Source organism: Erpetoichthys calabaricus, chromosome 10 (genome assembly GCF_900747795.2).
Source record: "Erpetoichthys calabaricus chromosome 10, fErpCal1.3, whole genome shotgun sequence".
Classification (NCBI taxonomy): Eukaryota; Metazoa; Chordata; class Cladistia; order Polypteriformes; family Polypteridae; genus Erpetoichthys; species Erpetoichthys calabaricus.
The window spans coordinates 76281029-76302670 of record NC_041403.2 but is presented as its reverse complement, the minus strand read 5'-3'; the positions used below and the strand labels follow the sequence as shown (position 1 = coordinate 76302670).

General features: G+C 41.2%; 1 protein-coding gene across 3 annotated transcripts in view; it reads right to left on the bottom strand.

The window, feature by feature from the left end:
* The window catches only part of mknk1 (MAPK interacting serine/threonine kinase 1), a 73317-nt gene extending 53740 nt beyond the window's left edge, over positions 1 to 19577 (bottom strand). Inside the window, exons 1-3 of one of the 3 annotated variants that reach the window (XM_028811471.2) lie at positions 19427 to 19577; positions 2874 to 2936; positions 1306 to 1402 (exon numbers count right to left, since the gene is read on the bottom strand). In XM_028811471.2, coding sequence (XP_028667304.1) covers positions 1306 to 1402; positions 2874 to 2936; positions 19427 to 19477 — 211 coding nt within the window. In that variant the 5' untranslated portion in view covers positions 19478 to 19577. Of the gene's footprint in view, positions 1 to 200; positions 322 to 1305; positions 1403 to 2873; positions 2937 to 19426 lie in introns of those variants that run through there. The other 2 variants (XM_051932804.1, XM_028811472.2) reach the window with 2 other exon arrangements.
* Positions 19578 to 21642: the final 2065 nt, after the last annotated feature.

Here is a 21642-nt window from a genome sequence, read left to right as displayed (position 1 = left end):
GTGTGCCTGATGAAATGGCTTAGTTCTTTCTTGATTAGATAAGTAGAACTACTTCAACAATGGTATTTGTTAAGAAATGGAAATTCTTCAGAAACCATTATGGTAATACCATAAATAAACATGAAGTCACCATAGTGTTTTCTCCACTTTCTATAATAAAGCACCAACATTTTCTTAACAAAAAAAAAATTAAAACTAACTTTAATGTCACAAACTAGTAGAAGAGAGAAATTCATTGAAAGTGTCTTTGAAAATGTGAAGCTCCTAGAAGCAGCTCTCCTCTCCATAACCTGTATCTGAACAGGGAATGATATTCATTCATGGACTGAAACTAGAGTAATAATAAAAAAAAAAAAAAAAAAGGTACAGCAATGAAGGCATGACCTCTTAAATGTCTCTAGATTTTTTTTTTTTTTTTTAGGGCTGGTCCACAGTAGAAGACATTACTCCAGAATTACATTCTGTGTTCTCCACACTAGTGGTTATCCCCACTTAGGATAAAAATTTGTACTATTTCAGATTTCCAGCTAATTCCTCTGACACTGAAAAAATACTAAGATTATGTAGCAATGAACCAACATGCTGATAAGCATCATGAGTGGGTGTGTTTTCATAAAGTCAGAGATAACTTGAAACTCCAACAAAAAACAATCTAAGCCAAGTATTATTTTATCATGTGGAATAATATGGACAGAACATAGATATCACCGATGCAAAGATGGGACACAACAAGAAAGCGTCAAATTGCAGTCTCAACAGTTCTTATGCTTAATCCATGTTATCTAGCATTCATTCAACGAACAGACAAATTGCAGCTCCTACATACAAAAACTTTACAGGGTAAGGTCAGGACTCAAAAAGGTAAAGTTTAGACAATGGAGTGAAAAGTTGCGAAACATGTCCTACCTAATAAAAATATTTTTGTTTACTAAATTCTTCACTGAGAAGAAAAGAGCTTCTTTGCTTTGCAGTTTTAGATATCCTAACTGCACTTTTCATGTGAATAAAGAGACTAGCATTTGATATACTACAGATTAAGTTCCTTAGCCAATCCTGAGGAACCCTACAGTATGGAATTGCAAATGGAAAAAAAATATTAGGATGTGTATTTAAAAGGAAAAAAAAAATAGAACAGGCTGTTACTGTATCTGCAAAATTACCATTACACTCTCGATACAAGACTTTACTGAATAATTTGATTATGTTTTCTGTTAACTATATAATGTCTGCAGTATCATCACTCACTACGACAAAATAAACGTTAAGATAATTTAGAGTGTTAATCAGTAAATGTGAGAAAATTACCTGTTGTGATTTCATCAGTAGAGAATTCTTTTGATTTCACATTAAGTCCCTGTCCAGAATCAACTGGAGAAATTGAGTTAAAACAGTCCCCCTGAAGCTGGATCAAAGAAAAATTACAGACAGTCAAAAATAAATATGATCAACCATTCTAACCACAATCAAAAACTTTGCTAAGAGAAACCATATTAACTTAATACCAAAAAAAAAAAAAAATCAAAGCAGGAAATTTTTTTTTTTTCATTTTTAAACCGTATTGAGGTCAAACCTATGAAGGTTCAATACAAAAGTACTTACAGATGTGGTAGAAGTTGTTTTTACGTGCGTTCACATGTAATGCAAACAACACCTACTGTGAATGCCAAGTCTGACTGACTGACTGACTGTCTGTCTGTCTGAAACAACTTGGTTCACAGTGGACTGAGCTTGTTGAAACGTGGGACATTTCAACACTCTGAACGCACGATGTTGAACCATGCATACATATTCTAACTTGTTTCATATTGCCGTCTGCAATTTACAACAAATGAGGAAAGTGTTATGCGATGTTTTTCTGACTAGACTAACCATGGTAATTTTTTTTAAACAGGCAGGCTATTACAGCAACCTTTTTTCTGTGATTTCCCACTTGGATCAATGGAGTATCAAAGATCATTCTCATAGAAAAGAAAAATAAAATTTTACATTCATAATTTTGCACAATTATTTATTTAATTAAAATCTTGTGAAATAGAAATGATAGAAAAAATAACCAAAATAATGCATAACATTATTACATTGAGAAAAAATGACTATAACTCATTTATTGAGTGCTCTTCACATGCTGCAATACACATGAGTGAAAGTTTACTTGTATGAATATACCTCTGTGGGGCACATCAGGAGGATACAGAATAAAATTGGAGCAAGCAGCTGGAAACAGGGTCCTAGATCTACGACTACAAACAGTCTAACTAGACACATGGCATGTACTAATAAGAGCTTGCAATCAGATTTAATCATAAATATAGCGGTGGTTTGGGGCAGGTTATATGTACCATTATTGGATATATTTAAGTAGTATTAGACAAAGTGAGAAAAATCAGCCAACATAATATAAAATGACTAATATTTCCCATTTTAGGACAAATGCTAGAAGATTTTAGCTGAATTTTACATCATATTGATTTGGGTAAACTTCTAGTAATAAAAGTTGCATTTACAGACTAGTTTAAAATGCATAAAATGGTTTCAAACTGTGAAAGCCTGCATTTTCAAATATAAAATTTGTAAAATTTCCCTTCTGCACAAAGCCACCCAAAAAAATGAAAACAGCTGAGGTGCCTCTATTCTGTAATGCAAATTTCCATCTGCTTGTGCTTAAAATAAGTAAATTCTGCCATTATCATGCAATGCAACACCACCACGTGGAGGATTTTGGAAAAGCCTTATCAAAAACCATATATTGCAATAAAAGTAAAAAGTTCTTTCCTTCATAAGTAATTACACACAGTACTAATCATGTACAAACACACCAGAGGACATGCAATAACATTCAAAATAATCTAATTTCACAGACATTAACCCCCTACCTTAAAAGAACAGTGAAGGGCATGAAGTTCAGCAATTTTACTCTGCCGCACCATGTCTACAAGCTGTAAATAAAAAAAATAAATAAATTCGGCATGTTAAAACAATGATTTCACATCCACTCTATAAAGAAAGACCTAATAAAAACTTAAAAGATTCTTAATGTTATGACCAAAATACAGTGCAAGTGCAGCTCAGAACAAGAACACATTTAATTATGCTTTCTTTTTTATATTCTGTATTTTCTTCTTTACTGCAAGGTTACATAAAGACAGAGCAGCAGGAGTAAAAGCAGCTATATCTTCATTCCTTGTATGAAATGCCAGTCTTATATAGAGACGATTCCAAAACATTCTCATGATATTGTGTAAACTAATCTTCAGTTCTCCATTTAGCTTTGGGCAGGGACAGGAAACAATGATTCTAAAAGGAAACTTAGCAAATCAAAAGTACATTACAGAAACTACATACAATCAACAACCCAGCAGGTAGTCAAATCAGAATACTAGTAATATGAGTAAATCCTAAATCAAGAAAAAAAATCTCACCTAAAGATAACCATGAAAAGTAAATAATTCTAACAATGTCTTAATCATTTTCAGATAGTTAATAGGTAAAATAGGCACTGGCATACAATTAATCAAAAAGACAAACCATTTGACAAATAACAGGTAGCATCCTTTAATCTCGACAGGTAATAAAAGAATTCTGACAAGACAGTTAATACAAATGTATACAAATAAAAGTGAAATCACAACTGCGATAGCACTGATCCAAAGTGTTTAAGACTCTCCTCAAAGTGATTTAGACACCACTTACAATTCTAACCAGAAAATATTTTATGTGGATTTTTCATGTTCTCCCTCTCAAGGAATGCAGCTTATCTTCACAGCCCAAGGACATGCTGTCAGATAAATTGGCAACTCTAAATTGGCTTGGCGTCAATATAAATTTACAAGGGACTTTTAAAATTCGCTCCTGATTTGATGAAATTGTTACAAGTGATAATCTTACACTCTCTATGATCCAGTACTGGAAAAAAAGATACTAAAAGCAGAGTGACCCAAAACTGATTTAAACTGCTACTTGCCACCAGCATAAGCAGATTATTATTGTTTCTAGTTAATACAGAGGCTGTTTTTATTACTATTGTGACAAGTCCTACAGAAGTGAAAAAACAGTGGCATAAATATTAGATATCTTACCCTCACGCCTATTTAAATAAACTTTCAGAGCTATTGTTTTGGCTATTAACAATTGTCTAAAATCTGGTATAATGCCAGACAGCCTCTGCTGAAGATGCCCACATTTGATCCTACAGTTCTTTCAAACTTATAGGCCTATTTCGAAGCTCCCATTTCTTTCCAAAATTATGGAGTATTACTAATCGGCTTTGCTGAAAGTGACAAATGATATTCCATTAACTTCGGACTTGGGCTCTTCTGCAATCTTAGTCTTATTGGATCTTAGTGGACACATTGTGGACAATGGGGTTCTGTTAAAACGGCTTGAGGATGAAGTAGGCATTCAACGCTGTGCATTGAAATGGTTCGAGTCCTACCTTAAAAGGTACAGTATATCTACATTTATTAACATAGATGGGAACTTCTCTCAGCCAGCTCCTCTTAGACAAGGCATCCCACAAGGTTTGTTTCTGGCTTCCCTTCCATTTCCCTTTATCTTCTCCCCTTGAGGGCCATCTTTCACAAACATGATGTTGCTTATCATTGTTACGCTGATGATATGCAGCTATACCTCAAAGTCAGTCCTGAAATCACTTCATCCATAAAAAAAAGCTGTTGAATTCTTTGTGGATATTAAATATTCGATGGCACAAAATCTCTTACAATTAAAACAAAAATAAAAATGGTCATTATTTTTGGTCCTACCACAACTGCAGTTGAAATCAGCACTCAGTTAAGCTCCTTGGCAGCAATGACTCAACGATATCAGAAACCTACAGTGGTGTGAAAAACTATTTGCCCCCTTCCTGATTTCTTATTCTTTTGCATGTTTGTCACACAAAATGTTTCTGATCATCAAACACATTTAACCATTAGTCAAATATAACACAAGTAAACACAAAATGCAGTTTTTAAATGATGGTTTTTATTATTTAGGGAGAAAAAAAATCCAAATCTACATGGCCCTATGTGAAAAAGTAATTGCCCCCTTGTTAAAAAATAACCTAACTGTGGTGTATCACACCTGAGTTCAATTTCCGTAGCCACCCCCAGGCCTGATTACTGCCACACCTGTTTCAATCAAGAAATCACTTAAATAGGAGCTGCCTGACACAGAGAAGTAGACCAAAAGCACCTCAAAAGCTAGACATCATGCCAAGATCCAAAGAAATTCAGGAACAAATGAGAACAGAAGTAATTGAGATCTATCAGTCTGGTAAAGGTTATAAAGCCATTTCTAAAGCTTTGGGACTCCAGCGAACCACAGTGAGAGCCATTATCCACAAATGGCAAAAACATGGAACAATGGTGAACCTTCCCAGGAGTGGCCGGCCGACCAAAATTACCCCAAGAGCGCAGAGACGACTCATCCGAGAGGTCACAAAAGACCCCAGGACAACGTCTAAAGAACTGCAGGCCTCACTTGCCTCAATTAAGGTCAGTGTTCACGACTCCACCATAAGAAAGAGACTGGGCAAAAACGGCCTGCATGGCAGATGTCCAAGACGCAAACCACTGTTAAGCAAAAAGAACATTAGGGCTCGTCTCAATTTTGCTAAGAAACATCTCAATGATTGCCAAGACTTTTGGGAAAATACCTTGTGGACTGATGAGACAAAAGTTGAACTTTTTGGAAGGCAAATGTCCCGTTACATCTGGCGTAAAAGGAACACAGCATTTCAGAAAAAGAACATCATACCAACAGTAAAATATGGTGGTGGTAGTGTGATGGTCTGGGGTTGTTTTGCTGCTTCAGGACCTGGAAGGCTTGCTGTGATAGATGGAACCATGAATTCTACTGTCTACCAAAAAATCCTGAAGGAGAATGTCCGGCCATCTGTTCGTCAACTCAAGCTGAAGCGATCTTGGGTGCTGCAACAGGACAATGACCCAAAACACACCAGTAAATCCACCTCTGAATGGCTGAAGAAAAACAAAATGAAGACTTTGGAGTGGCCTAGTCAAAGTCCTGACCTGAATCCAATTGAGATGCTATGGCATGACCTTAAAAAGGCGGTTCATGCTAGAAAACCCTCAAATAAAGCTGAATTACAACAATTTTGCAAAGATGAGTGGGCCAAAATTCCTCCAGAGCGCTGTAAAAGACTCATTGCAAGTTATCGCAAACGCTTGATTGCAGTTATTGCTGCTAAGGGTGGCCCAACCAGTTATTAGGTTCAGGGGGCAATTACTTTTTCACACAGGGCCATGTAGGTGTGGATTTTTTTTCTCCCTAAATAATAAAAACCACCATTTACAAACTGCATTTTGTGTTTACTTGTGTTATATTTGACTAATGGTTAAATGTGTTTGATGATCAGAAACATTTTGTGTGACAAACATGCAAAAGAATAAGAAATCAGGAAGGGGGCAAATAGTTTTTCACACCACTGTAGGTATCATCTTCGTGTCGTTGCTAAGTTTTGAAAATCAAATCTCAACGGTAGTAAAGTCCAATTTTTACCAACTAAGGCAAATTTCTAAACTGAAATCATCGCTTTCACAGAAGGACTTGGAAACATTCATTCATGCCTTTATTACATCTCAGATAGATTATTGCAATTCTTTATATGTGGAACTGCCCAAATCTGGTCTGTTGTGCCTTCAGCTGGTTCAAAATGCTGCAGCTTGATTTTTAATTGGATCTAGAAAAAAAAGGATCAAATCTCCCCCATTTTAGCCTCTCTGTGCACTGGCTACTGGTGAGGTGCCGCATTGATTTTAAAATCATGTTGTTTGTTTTTAAAGCTTTGCATGGTCTCGCTCCAAAATACATCCGTGACCTCCTTCACCCCTATATGGCACCGAGAGCATTTAGGTCATCTGGACAACTACATCTTGTAGTTCTACAATCTCAGCTGAAGTCTAAGGGAGACAGAGCTTTCTCAGCTATTGCTCCTAGGCTTTGGAATGACCTGCCTTTCCAAATCAAGTCTTCAAGCTCTATCGAAGTTTTTAAAAGTTGTTTTCTTCCACCTTTCACTGTGTATGATGGGATTGCGTAGGATGTTATAACTGGTTTTATTAATTTGCTTCTGTATGATTGTTTGCATTGTGTTTATTTTAATGCTACTTTGTACAGCACTTTGGTGCAACCTCCATTTTAAATGTGCTTTTATAAATAAATAATCTAACCTGATGTTAGCACTGCTGGGCAGATTATTTCAAATTAATCTTTTGATAAAAGTAAGCTTTAAAGCTATACATTACAATATCATGGAAATGAAACAAATTAGTTGAGAAATGATACAAAAATAAATTACAAATATACTGCTATGAAAATAATAGCTATCATGTGTTCAAAAAAGTCTGGTTTGTCAAGATACTCTTTTGAACAGTCAAAAAAGGTAGGTGTTAAAAGAAAAATTATACTTAGGTGTTTTAAGAGAATCATTTGATACAGTTCCACAATGAAGAATAATTCTGAAGCTAAAACCACTTGTATCTGAGGTACCTTACGAAAAGTATATGGTAAAATGAAGCTAAGAGAGGGATATAGTCATCCCTTGGTATCCACAGGGGGATTGGTTCCAGGACCCCCTGCAGAAACTAATATCAGTGGATGCTCAAATCTCTTATACAAGGACTTGATAAAGGTCAGATGCAATTAGTATAACTCCTGTATACTTTAAATCCTCTCAAGATTACTTAAAAAAGCAAGAGCAGCACTAACACTTCCATGAAGTTCAGCTTCTTTCTGCCCTTAAGGTGGGAATGGTCGATTCATTCTTACCGAGCTTATGGCCCATTTCAGCAAGCAATATGGAACTTTTCAAAAGATCTAAAAACTGTAATTTTTTTCTTTTTTAGCCTTTGAGCTCACACTGATAAGTCCCTGCACTTTGTAAACACCATCCACCACAAACAGCTATTGGAAGGTTTAGTGAGGTCCTCAGACCAGCAATGCTGCAATCGCTTGCAGTCACTGGCAGAGCACCAAGACGACAGTCAACCTTGACAATGATGGAAGTAAAAATCATAAGGTTTATGCAGTTGAAACAGAGGAAAGATCATTATAGAGCCTGAAGGGGTGAGAATGGAGTGCTGTTGCACCCATCCAACCCCATCTCCCCTCAACGATTCTCCCTCTGAGCCAAATGTTGCTTTTTAGAACTTTCCAGAAGATTTACAATATGTAACTAAGGAAATGGACATCTTGAAATTATCATCTGGAACCAATTGAAGGCTACACGAATCCACCCAGGTTGTATAATTAATTAATTTCCATATATTTGCTGCTATTGGTTTTGAGGTAAATATAAAATTTAAAGTAAAAGCTAAACTCAATGTCTCTGTCTGAATTCCTACTAGTGAGGCCGAGAGCTAGATTGTAAACTCCTTATCTAGCTGTGATCCCTTAAGGGCTTGAAGGGTCACCTTTGAGAAGCTCTCCTTTAGTAGTAAAACTGGGTTCATGTAAAGGTTTGGAAGTAAAAAGAGATCCAGTCAGCGAAGTAGTCTGCTTATAGAAGACACTAGTGTTGAATAAGCTGGATACAATACAGACAGTGAGAAAAGTTAAGAGGTTACAGAATAAAGAGGTATAGCTGATTTTGACATTTCTTGTTATTCCCCCAATAACAAAAAGGTTAGGTGGTACCTTTCATGTTAGGTGCACCTGATAAGACAAAACACTGGTGCTGAACACAATTCAATGAGCATATCTCAAGTGCCCCCTCCTTTAACCGCCACCTTATCGTGGTGGAGGGGTTTGCGTGTCCCAATGATCCTAGGAGCTCTGTTGTCCGGGGCTTTATGCCCCTGGTAGGGCCACCCAAGGCAAACTGGTCCTAGGTGAGGGATGAGACAAAGAGCGGTTCAAACCTTCTATGATGAATGAAAACTTTGGACGCCGTTTTCCCTTGCCCGGACGCGGGTCACCGGGGCCCCACTCTGGAGCCAGGCCTGGAGGTGGGGCTCGATGGCGAGCGCCTGGTGGCCGGGCCTGCACCCATGGGGCTCGGCCGGGCACAGCCCGCAGAGGCAACGTGGGTCCCCCTTCCCATGGGCTCACCACCTATGGGAGGGGCCAAGGAGGTCGGGTGCAGTGTGAGTTGGGTGGTGGCCGAAGGCGGGGACCTTGGCGGTCCGATCCTCGGCTACAGAAGCTGGCTCTTGGGACGTGGAATGTCACCTCTCTGATGGGGAAGGAGCCTGAGCTAGTGTGCGAAGTTGAGAGGTTCCGGCTAGATATAGTCGGACTCACCTCGACGCACAGCTTGGACTCTGGAACCAATCTCCTTGAGAGGGGCTGGACTCTGTACCACTCTGGAGTTGCCCCCGGTGAGAGGCGCCGAGCGGGTGTGGGTATACTTATTGCCCCCCGACTTGGAGCCTGTACATTGGGGTTTACCCCGGTGGACGAGAGGGTAGCCTCCCTTCGCCTTCGGGTGGGGGGACGGGTCCTAACTGTTGTTTGTGCATATGCACCGAACAGCAGTTCGGAGTACCCACCCTTTTTGGAGTCCCTGGAGGGGGTGCTAGAGGGCATACCTTCTGGGGACTCCCTCATTCTGCTGGGAGACTTCAATGCTCACGTGGGCAATGACAGTGAGACCTGGAAGGGCGTGATTGGGAGGAATGGCCCCCCCGATCTGAACCCGAGCGGTGTTTTGTTATTGGACTTCTGTGCTCGTCACGGATTGTCCATAACGAACACCATGTTCAAGCATAGGGGTGTTCATATGTGCACTTGGCACCAGGACACCCTAGGCCTGAGTTCGATGATCGACTTTGTGGTCGTGTCGTCTGACTTGCGGCCACATGTCTTGGACACTCAGGTGAAGAGAGGGGCGGAGCTGTCAACTGATCACCACCTGGTGGTGAGTTGGCTTCGATGGTGGGGGAGGATGCCGGTCAGGCGTGGTAGGCCCAAACGTGTTGTGAGGGTCTGCTGGGAACGTCTGGCAGAGCCCCCTGTCAGAAGTAGCTTCAACTCCCACCTCCGGCAGAACTTCGACCATGTCCCGAGGGAGGTGGGGGACATCGAGTCCGAATGGGCCATGTTCCGTGCCTCTATTGTTGAGGCGGCTGACCGGAGCTGTGGCCGTAAGGTGGTCGGTGCCTGTCGTGGCGGCAATCCCCGAACCCGTTGGTGGACACCGGTGGTGAAGGATGCCGTCAAGCTGAAGAAGGAGTCCTACAGGACCCTTTTGTCCTGTGGGACCCTGGAGGCAGCTGATAGGTACCGGCAGGCCAAGCGGAATGCGGCTTTGGTGGTTGCTGAGGCAAAAACTCGGGCGTGGGAGGAGTTTGGGGAGGCCATGGAGAACGACTTTCGGACGGCTTCGAGGAGATTCTGGTCCACCATCCGGCGTCTCAGGAAGGGGAAGCAGTGCAGTGTCAACACTGTATATGGTGGGGATGGTGCGCTGCTGACCTCGACTCGGGACGTTGTGGGTCGGTGGGGGGAGTACTTCGAAGACCTCCTCAATCCCATTAACATGCCTTCCAATGAGGAAGCAGAGCCTGGGGACTCAGAGGTGGGCTCCCCCATCTCTGGGACTGAGGTCACCGAGGTGGTCAAAAAACTCCTTGGTGGCAGGGCCCCGGGGGTGGATGAGATACGCCCGGAGTTCCTCAAGGCTCTGGATGTTGTAGGACTGTCTTGGTTGACACGCCTCTGCAACATCGCATGGACATCAGGGACAGTGCCTCTGGATTGGCAGACTGGGGTGGTGGTCCCCCTCTTTAAGAAGGGGGACCGGAGGGTGTGTTCCAACTACAGAGGGATCACACTCCTCAGCCTCCCTGGAAAAGTTTATTCAGGGGTCCTGGAGAGGAGGGTCCGTCGGATAGTCGAGCCTCGGATTCAGGAGGAACAGTGTGGTTTTCGTCCTGGTCGCGGAACAGTGGACCAGCTCTATACCCTTAGCAGGGTCCTGGAGGGTGCATGGGAGTTTGCCCAACCAGTCTACATGTGTTTTGTGGACTTGGAAAAGGCATTCGACCGTGTCCCTCGGGGAATCCTGTGGGGGGTACTCCGAGAGTATGGGGTACCGGCCCCCCTGATAAGGGCTGTTCGGTCCCTGTACGATCGGTGCCAGAGCTTGGTCCGCATTGCCGGCAGTAAGTCGAACCCGTTTCCAGTGAGAGTTGGACTCCGCCAGGGCTGCCCTTTGTCACCGATTCTGTTCATAACTTTTATGGACAGAATTTCTAGGCGCAGCCAGGGCGTTGAGGGGGTCCGGTTTGGTGGGCTCAGGATTGGGTCACTGCTTTTTGCAGATGATGTTGTCCTGTTTGCTTCATCAGGCCGTGATCTTCAGCTCTCTCTGGATCGGTTCGCAGCCGAGTGTGAAGCGGCTGGAATGAGAATCAGCACCTCCAAATCCGAGACCATGGTCCTCAGCCGGAAAAGGGTGGAGTGCCCTCTCAGGGTTGGTAGCGAGATCCTGCTTCAAGTGGAGGAGTTCAAGTATCTCGGGATTTTGTTCACGAGTGAGGGAAGAATGGAGCGTGAGATCGACAGGCGGATCGGTGCGGCATCCGCAGTAATGCGGGCGCTGCATCGGTCTGTCGTGGTGAAAAAGGAGCTGAGCCGCAAGGCGAAGCTCTCAATTTACCAGTCGATCTATGTTCCTACCCTCACCTATGGTCATGAACTATGGGTGGTGACCGAAAGAACGAGATCGCGAATACAAGCGGCTGAAATGAGTTTCCTCCGCAGGGTGTCTGGGCTTTCCCTTAAAGATAGGGTGAGAAGCTCAGTCATCCGGGAGGGGCTCAGAGTAGAGCCGCTGCTCCTCCGCATCGAGAGGAGTCAGATGAGGTGGCTCGGGCATCTGATCAGGATGCCTCCTGGACGCCTCCCTGGTGAGGTGTTCCGGGCACGTCCAACCGGGAGGAGGCCCCGGGGAAGACCCAGGACACGCTGGAGGGACTATGTCTCTCGACTGGCCTGGGAACGCCTTGGGATTCTCCCGGAAGAGCTAGAAGAAGTGGCCGGGGAGAGGGAAGTCTGGGCATCTCTGCTCAAGCTGCTGCCCCCGCGACCCGACCTCGGATAAGCGGGAGACAATGGATGGATGGATGGATGGATGGATGGATATCTCAAGTGCTTCCTTCTACCATGACAAAACAAATATAGATTTAGTGCAGTAACAAATGAAAAAGAAAACAGCAAAATTTTTATATTAAATAATTTTGAAAACAATAAAGAACTTTACATTTCTTCCAGTGATGCGGGCTCTGCATCGGTCTGTTGTGATGAAAAAGGAGCTGAGCCGTAAGGCAAAGCTCTCAATTTACCAGTCGATCTATGTTCCTACCCTCACCTATGGTCATGAGCGATGGGTAGTGACCGAAAAAACGAGATCGCGAATACAAGCGGCTGAAATGAGTTTCCTCCGCAGGGTGTCTGGGCTCTCCCTTAAAGATAGGGTGAGAAGCTCAGTCATCCGGGAGGGGCTCAGAGTAGAGCCGCTGCTCCTCCGCATCGAGAGGAGTCAGATGAGGTGGCTCGGGCATCTGATCAGGATGCCTCCTGGACGCCTCCCTGGTGAGGTGTTCCGGGCACGTCCAACCGGGAGGAGGCCCCGGGGAAGACCCAGGACACGCTGGAGGGACTATGTCTCTCGACTGGCCTGGGAACGCCTTGGGATTCTCCCGGAAGAGCTAGAAGAAGTGGCCGGGGAGAGGGAAGTCTGGGCATCTCTGCTCAAGCTGCTGCCCCCGCGACCCGACCTCGGATAAGCGGGAGACAATGGATGGATGGATGGATGGATGGATATCTCAAGTGCTTCCTTCTACCATGACAAAACAAATATAGATTTAGTGCAGTAACAAATGAAAAAGAAAACAGCAAAATTTTTATATTAAATAATTTTGAAAACAATAAAGAACTTTACATTTCTTCCAGTGATGCGGGCTCTGCATCGGTCTGTTGTGATGAAAAAGGAGCTGAGCCGTAAGGCAAAGCTCTCAATTTACCAGTCGATCTATGTTCCTACCCTCACCTATGGTCATGAGCGATGGGTAGTGACCGAAAAAACGAGATCGCGAATACAAGCGGCTGAAATGAGTTTCCTCCGCAGGGTGTCTGGGCTCTCCCTTAAAGATAGGGTGAGAAGCTCAGTCATCCGGGAGGGGCTCAGAGTAGAGCCGCTGCTCCTCCGCATCGAGAGGAGTCAGATGAGGTGGCTTGGGCATCTGATCAGGATGTCTCCTGGACGCCTCCCTGGTGAGGTGTTCCGGGCACATCCAACCGGGAGGAGGCCCCGGGGAAGACCCAGGACACGCTGGAGGGACTGTGTCTCACGGCTAGCCTGGGAACGCCTTGGGATTCTCCCAGAAGAGCTAGAAGAAGTGGCTGGAGAGAGGGAAGTCTGGGCATCTCTGCTCAAGCTGCTGCCCCCACGACCCAACCTCGGATAAGCGGAAGAGGATGGATGGATGGACATTTCTTCCTTTATTTCATAGGTACAAAGAAAAAACAAGAGTGCAACATAAATTAAGAGGAAAAAAAACTGCAACTGAAAGTACTGAGAGATTGAGAATAATCAAATTAAAGGAAAGAAAGCAACACTGATGTCCTTAAACAAGTGAGTTCTAGCACAGACACAGCTGTAGATGAGATGGGTGTCACTCCAGGAAATGCTGATATAAACCAGAAAGCACAAATAGCTGTCCTGCAATTTGCTCCAATGTCATTCTGAAACAGTAACTGAGGAGATAAATACATAACACCCAATGTCTGAAGTAATGTTGACCCTTCACCTTTTAAATAATATACAAGAAAAAAAAATTACAACTAGTTCAATAAGATATTAGTTTGTATAATCAAATTATATTTGGAGGCATACTAGGCACACCTAATGTATGGGTTTTCATTTTCACGGAAATAGCTTCTCTTTTAATTGCCTGCTGCGCAGAAAAAGTAACAAATTAACAGCAATATTCCAAAAGTATGACCAGAAATTAACGTAAAAACAAAGTGGAAAAGTCACAAGTGGGGACTCCAAAATTCTCACACAGTGCAGATACAAATTAAATAAAATTGATGTTTGTGACACTAGGTGGTTGTACACCTATACTGACACCTTCCATTCTGGATGACTAATTAACAGATTTTCTATGCCAATATAACATTTTTAATTGTAAGAATACATTATACGATAGGTTAAAAACTGTTCAAAACAAAAGTTAACAAATCAGATTCAGGAGTAGCCTTTTCATAGTTATGGTTGTAAAACTTGTATTGTTACCAATGATCTGTCATGTAAGGCCCAATTATGGTTTAGCTCCACTTTTCTTTCAAATAGACAAGCAAGGCTTTGCATGGCTCTACAAACTTCAAACTCTAGAGCAGGGGTTCTCAAACTCAGCCCTGGGGACCCACTGTGGCTGCAGGTTTTTTTTCCAACCAACTTCTGTTTCTAATTAGGCTCCTGAGCTAATTAAGTGAACTGTCATTATAGAAATTAGAAAACTAAGTTTGGTTAAAAAATATATCTCTATTATATAAAACAACCTTGGGATGAGACGAGACTAGATCTGTTCGGAGAGACAAAACATGACTCTCTCAGAAAGACACTTCCACATCCCGCGAGACGAGACTGTGCCAAAAAGACAAAAAGTAGATGACAAAGTAGAATGTCGTAAAGAATTCAAAAACGTTGGCGTGACACATGCAGAGCAGGCTAGAGAAAATGAAAGTAGGAAAATTCAAAAGTCTCAAAAAATGATAGTAAAGATCGCATTAGTGAATCGGAAATTATTTCTCGGTGAAATAACGGAACTGCGAAAAGAGATTGAATATATCGTTTGGATTTAAACTTTAAGTCGGAGACTTGTAGATCGTCTAATTCGTGTTGCCATCAGGGAAAAGTAGTGTTTCTTCCCAATGAAGAGGCGTATCTGCGAGAATTAAAAGATTTGTTGTTTGGTGAAAGTGAAATCCAAATACGCTGTCACGCTTGGGTCACACAGTTGCACAGATACACAGGAGATTTTAGAGACAGAAACGATATTCAAACACTTCAAACAAAGTCACTTTCAGGAGTGAAGAGAGCAGGGGGCAAAGCCCCCTAGTATTTTAAAATGTAATAAGCAGTTATATGGGAATACTGTATTTTTTTTCTTTTTAACAATATTTTCATCTTAATTTTCATTCTGCTTCTCTAGGCGCTCTAATTGTTTAATTAATCTGTTATTTACTAATTTGTGGGTCAGATGCTAAAATAGTTGGACTTTCATGATTGACTGAAGTTTGACTGGGTGTCCACTCTGCTTGTTTTTAATTATTATTAAGATACAATGAAGGAAGCAAACTGAACAGAGAAAGAGCAAAACATAATGAAATTAACAAATGACAGTTAAACATTTAAATTTATAGCAAAAATAAAAATATTTCTAAATGTAAAAGTCATGCTGCTGTGCTTTTCTGAATGTAAAATAAATGGAGAAAAGAAAAATATACAGTATATATATACCAGCTAATTAAATGAGATCAGTGTTATCAGTTGTTGTCACCGATTATGAACTTGGTTAAAACAAAAACCTGAAGCCACAGTGGGCCTCCAGGACTGACTTTGAGAACCCCTGCTCTAGAGTACACGGAGCACGATGCTCAAAATGTTTACATTTATTGCCTGCAGTAGCAAATTCAGATTTTCTATGCTCACAGAGTGACATAATAAAAAGAGCAGAAACACACACATCACATTCTGCCTTATACACACAGTAAAGATATAGGAATTCAGCACAGAAGAACACAGAGAAATTGTTAATGATTGATCAAACACATTATACACAGGTATTATTTGTCCATTTTTGTTGGTTGCGATTATGAATCCAGCAACATCCAGGGAAGTTAGAAAATGTAAAAATCACTGAGTCTCTCCAATATATCTTGTATAATAGGGTGACAAATCTTTATTTGTTTAAGATTCAAAAAAAAATTTTTTTTAATAAATTTACAAAAAAAACACTAAATGTCATTGCATTGCTCGGTGAGTAGTTCAACATTACTATTATTTATTTACCAAATGCTATAATCCAAATTAGCATAAAAAAATAAATAAATAGACTGGTAATCCCCCCTGTCTGTATTCATCTAAGCATGTCCTGTGTGAAGTATAAATCCAGGCTGAAATGTAACAACCTCTAAACTACAGAAAAAGATAAAATCATAAAAATGCTTTTTAAAAAAATAAATAAATAAATTTGGAGACTTGGAGCAAAATACCAAAACGTGTATTGCTTGCTAATTTACCAACTACATTGACCTGGAGAAGGCTTCACCAAAGAGACATGAAATCTATTTCTATAACCAAAAATGTTTTAGAAGTTGCACTAATTGAGTCAAGGATTATACTTACTAGGTGTTACAGTCTTACATGTTTAAGAAATTAAAGAAATGATAAATCCCAATATTTTATAGAAAAAAAATTAATATTTACTAAAGGGCCAACAAAAATATTTAAAAAATGGTACTTTCTGTACAAATCCTGCCATGAGTGCTGGCCCGATTTTTGTAACTAGGAGTTCTTCCAGCAGCACAATACCTGCCCAGTAACATCACCAGTCCAATCCCTCTCTGGCAATTGATATGAAAAAGGCTGCATCAATTCACACCACAATTTTGTCAGAATGCCCAAATGAACCAGTACCTTTTGCTAGTAATAGATAGAAAAACAGGAGTGTTCCCCTTTTACTAATGAAACATGGTTGATGAACTCCCCTCACACTCGTATATGGCCTTAGAAGTTTTATGCTTCTAACAGTAACACAAAAAACAGCGTGGCAATAAAAGCACGAACATTCAGAAATTTTATTGGTAGCTGAATTCTAAGACTCTGATGGTTTATAGAAAATTGAAGAAGTGATCAAGACAGTTGAAATTAGCGCATATGCTCAAAGTTAACATTCAGCCAAATGTCTTCACTGATATATTTTAATTTTCCCCCAGTTACAGTTTTGTATATACTAATTTCTTTCAGTTGTGAAAATTAGGCAGAAATAAATGTGCTGTCATTGTCTTAACACATTATAAAGTTGAAACCCTACTCTAGACTGTATGGCACCAAATAATGCAGTCTATATGTTAATTGACTAAAATGTATGAACAATAATTTGAAAAAGTAAATGAACCCCCATAATTCTACGATATTACACATCACAACACAACAACAAGCAAAGATCTCGTTCTCATGAATGTAGTAAACCTAAACTCAGGTAACAAACACAACAGATTTTATTGGTATTCTTTATGCAACAAAATTGGCCAGAAATAACTTCTGTTACTTCTAACATGCACCAAACAATTCCATAGATGTAACTGATTCAGAGTTTGGTTGTTGTCTGATTTCTAACTGCCTTATGACTATTATTAACTCTATTTGCCATCTTTAACAATTCACTTAACTTGACAGAATTCTAATTTTAGAAAAAAATAAGGAAATCTCATTGCAGCATTTACTTGTATTACTATTTGTTGTTTCAAGAAGCGGACTTGAGCTGAAAAATTAATGTCAGTCTAGCTCTACGAACTGTATATAAATGTAAAGAAATGCAAATGCCAGTTGACAAGATGTTGGCAGAAGTTGTGGCACCACCAAGTTATTACAGGGTAGACTTAAGTCCCAAAAACGAAAATATATAGAAACATACAGGCAGCAGGAGAGACTCTACCTATTCCAGAGTAAGAACACAGGTTACGGTTAAGTCCTATATCTGTGCTGAATTCTCTAAAAGAGCAACAGACAAAGGCATCAGTACAGAAAGTGAAAGAGTAAGGGCAACTAGAGATGGTAAGATGAAGGTCGTGTCAAGTGGCTGCATGTCTTTTACTAGCCAATGGAGCCGGAGCCGGAATCGGAGCTCCTTTCCAAGACAACCATTACTCTCACACCTATCTACTTTGACAAATTCCATAGCTGGCCAACCTACCAGACAGGCAGACCTGCATAGTAAAGCGTTGACGGTCAGCAGTATTTTGCTCCTGTTCTCTTTATATTTTTATTTTGTGTTCTCAATGTGTTATAATACAATTATAAATTAATTGCATTTGTTTAATTTAGGCCTACTTGGATTTCTCTATGAACAAAAGGACACCATGAGGGTGATGCCCCAACCACTGTAAAAGATCTTTCAATTCTAAGCTAAAAATCACACTGTATTTTATTAAATAATGTTTTGCATTTTATTTTGTAAGCACTTCCAGAGTAGTTTTATGTCTTGTGCCTAATGCTACAGTGAAACCCACAAAAAGAATGTCTGGGCCTTTGAATAAAGGTTGGAAACATGCACGGATATAGCACGTTGCCGCACCTACCACGCGACGAACCACCTCAGGATCCCAGATTAGGACCCAAGCACAGCAGTGCAATGGGTGACACCTCAGCACCATAGTTGTAATGCAGTTTGCACATGTCACATAAAATGCAACACTGACAACACACCGCTTGCATGATAAGGGAAAGGCTTGAATATGAAAATACTTACTTTCTGGACCAAAAAGAGCTTTACAATAAAAGCATGAGTGGTGTCTTTACCTCTTCATTTTTATTTAAGGGCTAACTTTGTATACAAAGGTATTGGTTTCTGAGTCTGAATCATTAACATGCACACATAAAATAAATCTCTTTGGAATGCAAACAAAAAGGCACTAAAATCAATACATCCTAAAATGGATGACAAAATAATTTAAGCCGAAAAGAAATGACTTAGGATATTTTTTAAGCCTTAATGTAGAGAATACAAATGTGCTGTAAGCAAAACCGAATTTTACATATTATTAGCAGGTATGTTACACAAGACCCGAATGACTGTAAGATACCACAGACAAACCACAGTAAAACTCAATAAAATATTCCGTAAAATATATTATGTAAAGTTGAGATTTTTTTTTTTGACTGCCTCATACATACATAATAAATAATCACGTTTGTAAACCGAACAGGTGCAAACAAAACCGTGAGTCAGACAAACCCAATATGCTAAACACCTTTGAAGTCTGCTTCAAGATTTGCCTCAAAGCTTAACCCTCAAAAGAAATAAATGCAACCACAAAAGACGTGGAAACAGCTGGTTTTGAAGTGGCAAAACCCCGGAAATCTCGTACTGAAATTCAAATGAAATATACCTGATTGGCAGCCGGGTCTGCATAAGAATGGGCTTTGCCGGTAGTTAATGAAAGAATGTCTAATAGTATTTGTAATATTATGAATACTGGTGGCATGTGGCAAAGATTATATTTAGGATTCAACGCACATTAACGTTCATGCACTTGAAATTACCTTTACTGCCAAGTTCAGTTTCTTCAAACCAACACGTATAACCTTTTACGAAAAATAAAAGTCCTTTGAAATATAATCAACGCAGAGCAAGCTTAACATGAAGAAGAAAATGAGAAGTTATTTTTAACATACCTGGAAACTACAGCCAAATGAACCTAACTCCGTTTTCAACCCCTCCGCCATCTTTCCAAGAATTATGTATCCTTTAATCTCGACCTGCAAACTACTAGGATGAAGAAATATGACCCTACTGGGCCACCGTCACTCCACGTGTCTTCGCTCGTTAATGCCATATTGGTAAGGGAAAATGATTTGGGGGGCGGCGAACTCCATTAAATGGTTGTCTTAAAGTGCCCAAGAAGTTGTGAGGTTGGGATTGGCGATATACAGTAATTTATCGAACGTACAGTTAAAAACTTTCTGATGTCTGAAAAACGTAAGGTGATTTATAGTATCCCTCATTTGAATTATAGCATGTGTAATCAAGTATTAGGAGTGTCCAGCCTGCTGGACTTTAGCCCTGTCCGGGGGCTGCTTCCTGCTTTGTGCATGCGACTCTTGGAGGATGTTTGGAAAGTTATGTTTACTTTGATATTATGCAAGACATAGTATTCCGGGGATGAGAAAGCTAATTCCTAGAGAATTTGAAGATTGCATATTTTTGCTTCATCCTACGTCTTACTTAGAAACCTCACCTCTGCAGGCAGGCAACATACTTTCTTGTTTTTTTCGCATAGAGGCTTGGATTTCTTAATTGCTTATGGATAGAACCGGGGCAGGGTGTTGTTTTGGATTTGTCTTTTATTAGAACATATGATGCTTCTTTTCAATACAGATGGTGGTAATATGCATTGCTGTAGGCAAATTGAACTTGAATGGTCAAAACACAAATAAAATGCTAATAGGTTTTCTCAAGTTACTCAGGTTCCCTCTCACATCTCACATAGAGGCACGTAGGTTATGCTGACTGATAATGCGATTAGGAGGAACGGCATCCCTAATCAACTCTAAACCAGGGCAGTGTTGTTATTGGACTTTGGTGCTAGGCATGGTTTGTCCATAACAAGCACCATGTTTGAACATAAGGTGGCTCATAAGTCTACTTAGTACCAGAGCACCTTATGCCAAAGATCTGTGATCAATTTCATAATCAAATCAAATTTTCAGCCGTATCTGCACACTCGGGTGAAGAGAAGGGCAGAGCTGTCAACAGATGTCAACACCACCTGGAAGTGAGTTGTGTCAGATGGTAAGGGAGGTGCCTGAACAGACCTGGAAAGCCCAAGCAGGTTGTGAGGGTCAACGACTGGGGGAGACCCCTGTCCAGAAGACTTTCAACTCCAACCTCTGAAGGAGCTTTTACTGCATCCTTACGGAGGCTGGGGGCATAGAGTCCGAATGGGGCCTTGTTCAAAGGCTCCATTGAGGAAGTTGCTGTGAAAAGCTGCGGCCTGAAGGCCATTGGTGCCGCTAAAGGTGGCATCCGAAGGACTCAATGGTGGAAACCAGACGTGAGGGATGCCATCAGGCTGAAAAAGGGAGGCATTCCGTGTGTGGTTAACACGGGAGACTCCCAAAGCAGCAGAAAGAAAACATGGTAAAAGGGCTGTAGATTTGGCAGACAGGGAAGCAAAAACCCAGGTGTGGGAGGATTTCAGAGAGACCGTGGAAAGCGACTCTTGATCAGGCTCAAAGAGGTTCTGGCAAACCATCCTACAACTCAGAAAAGGAAGGCAGGGATTCACGTAGGCTGTTCTCAGCAAGGGTGGTGAAGTGCTGACCCAGACTGAGGGTGTTGTCTGGCGGTGGAAGAAACACTATTATGAGTTCCTGAACCTGATGGACACACCCACTTCCCTGAGGGAGGTTGCTGAGGTAATTAAGCAACTCCACAATGGCAAGGCCTTGGGGGTGGATGAGATCTGTCCAGAAAGGCTGTGGATATTGTTGGGCTGTCATGAATGAAATGTCTTTTCAATGGTGTGTGTACATTACGAGCTGTGCCTCTGGAGTGGTGGACCGGGGAGATAGTCCACATTTTTAAAAAGGGGGACAGGAGGGTGTACTCCAACAATTGGGGAATTACATTCCTTAGTTTCCCTGGAAAAACGTATGCCATGGTACTAGAAAAGAGACTCAACCCAGTCGTGGAAACTCCATGAGGGGCAATGTGGATTCTGTTCAAGCTGTGGAACAGCGGACAAGCTCTTTACCCTCATGAGTATTCTTCAGGGGGCATAGGAGTACATCCAATTGGTCTACATGTGTGGACTTCAAGAAAGCATATGACCGTGTTTTTCGAGGGATTCTGTGGGGAATGCTGGGAGAGTATGGGGTTCCGGGGCCCC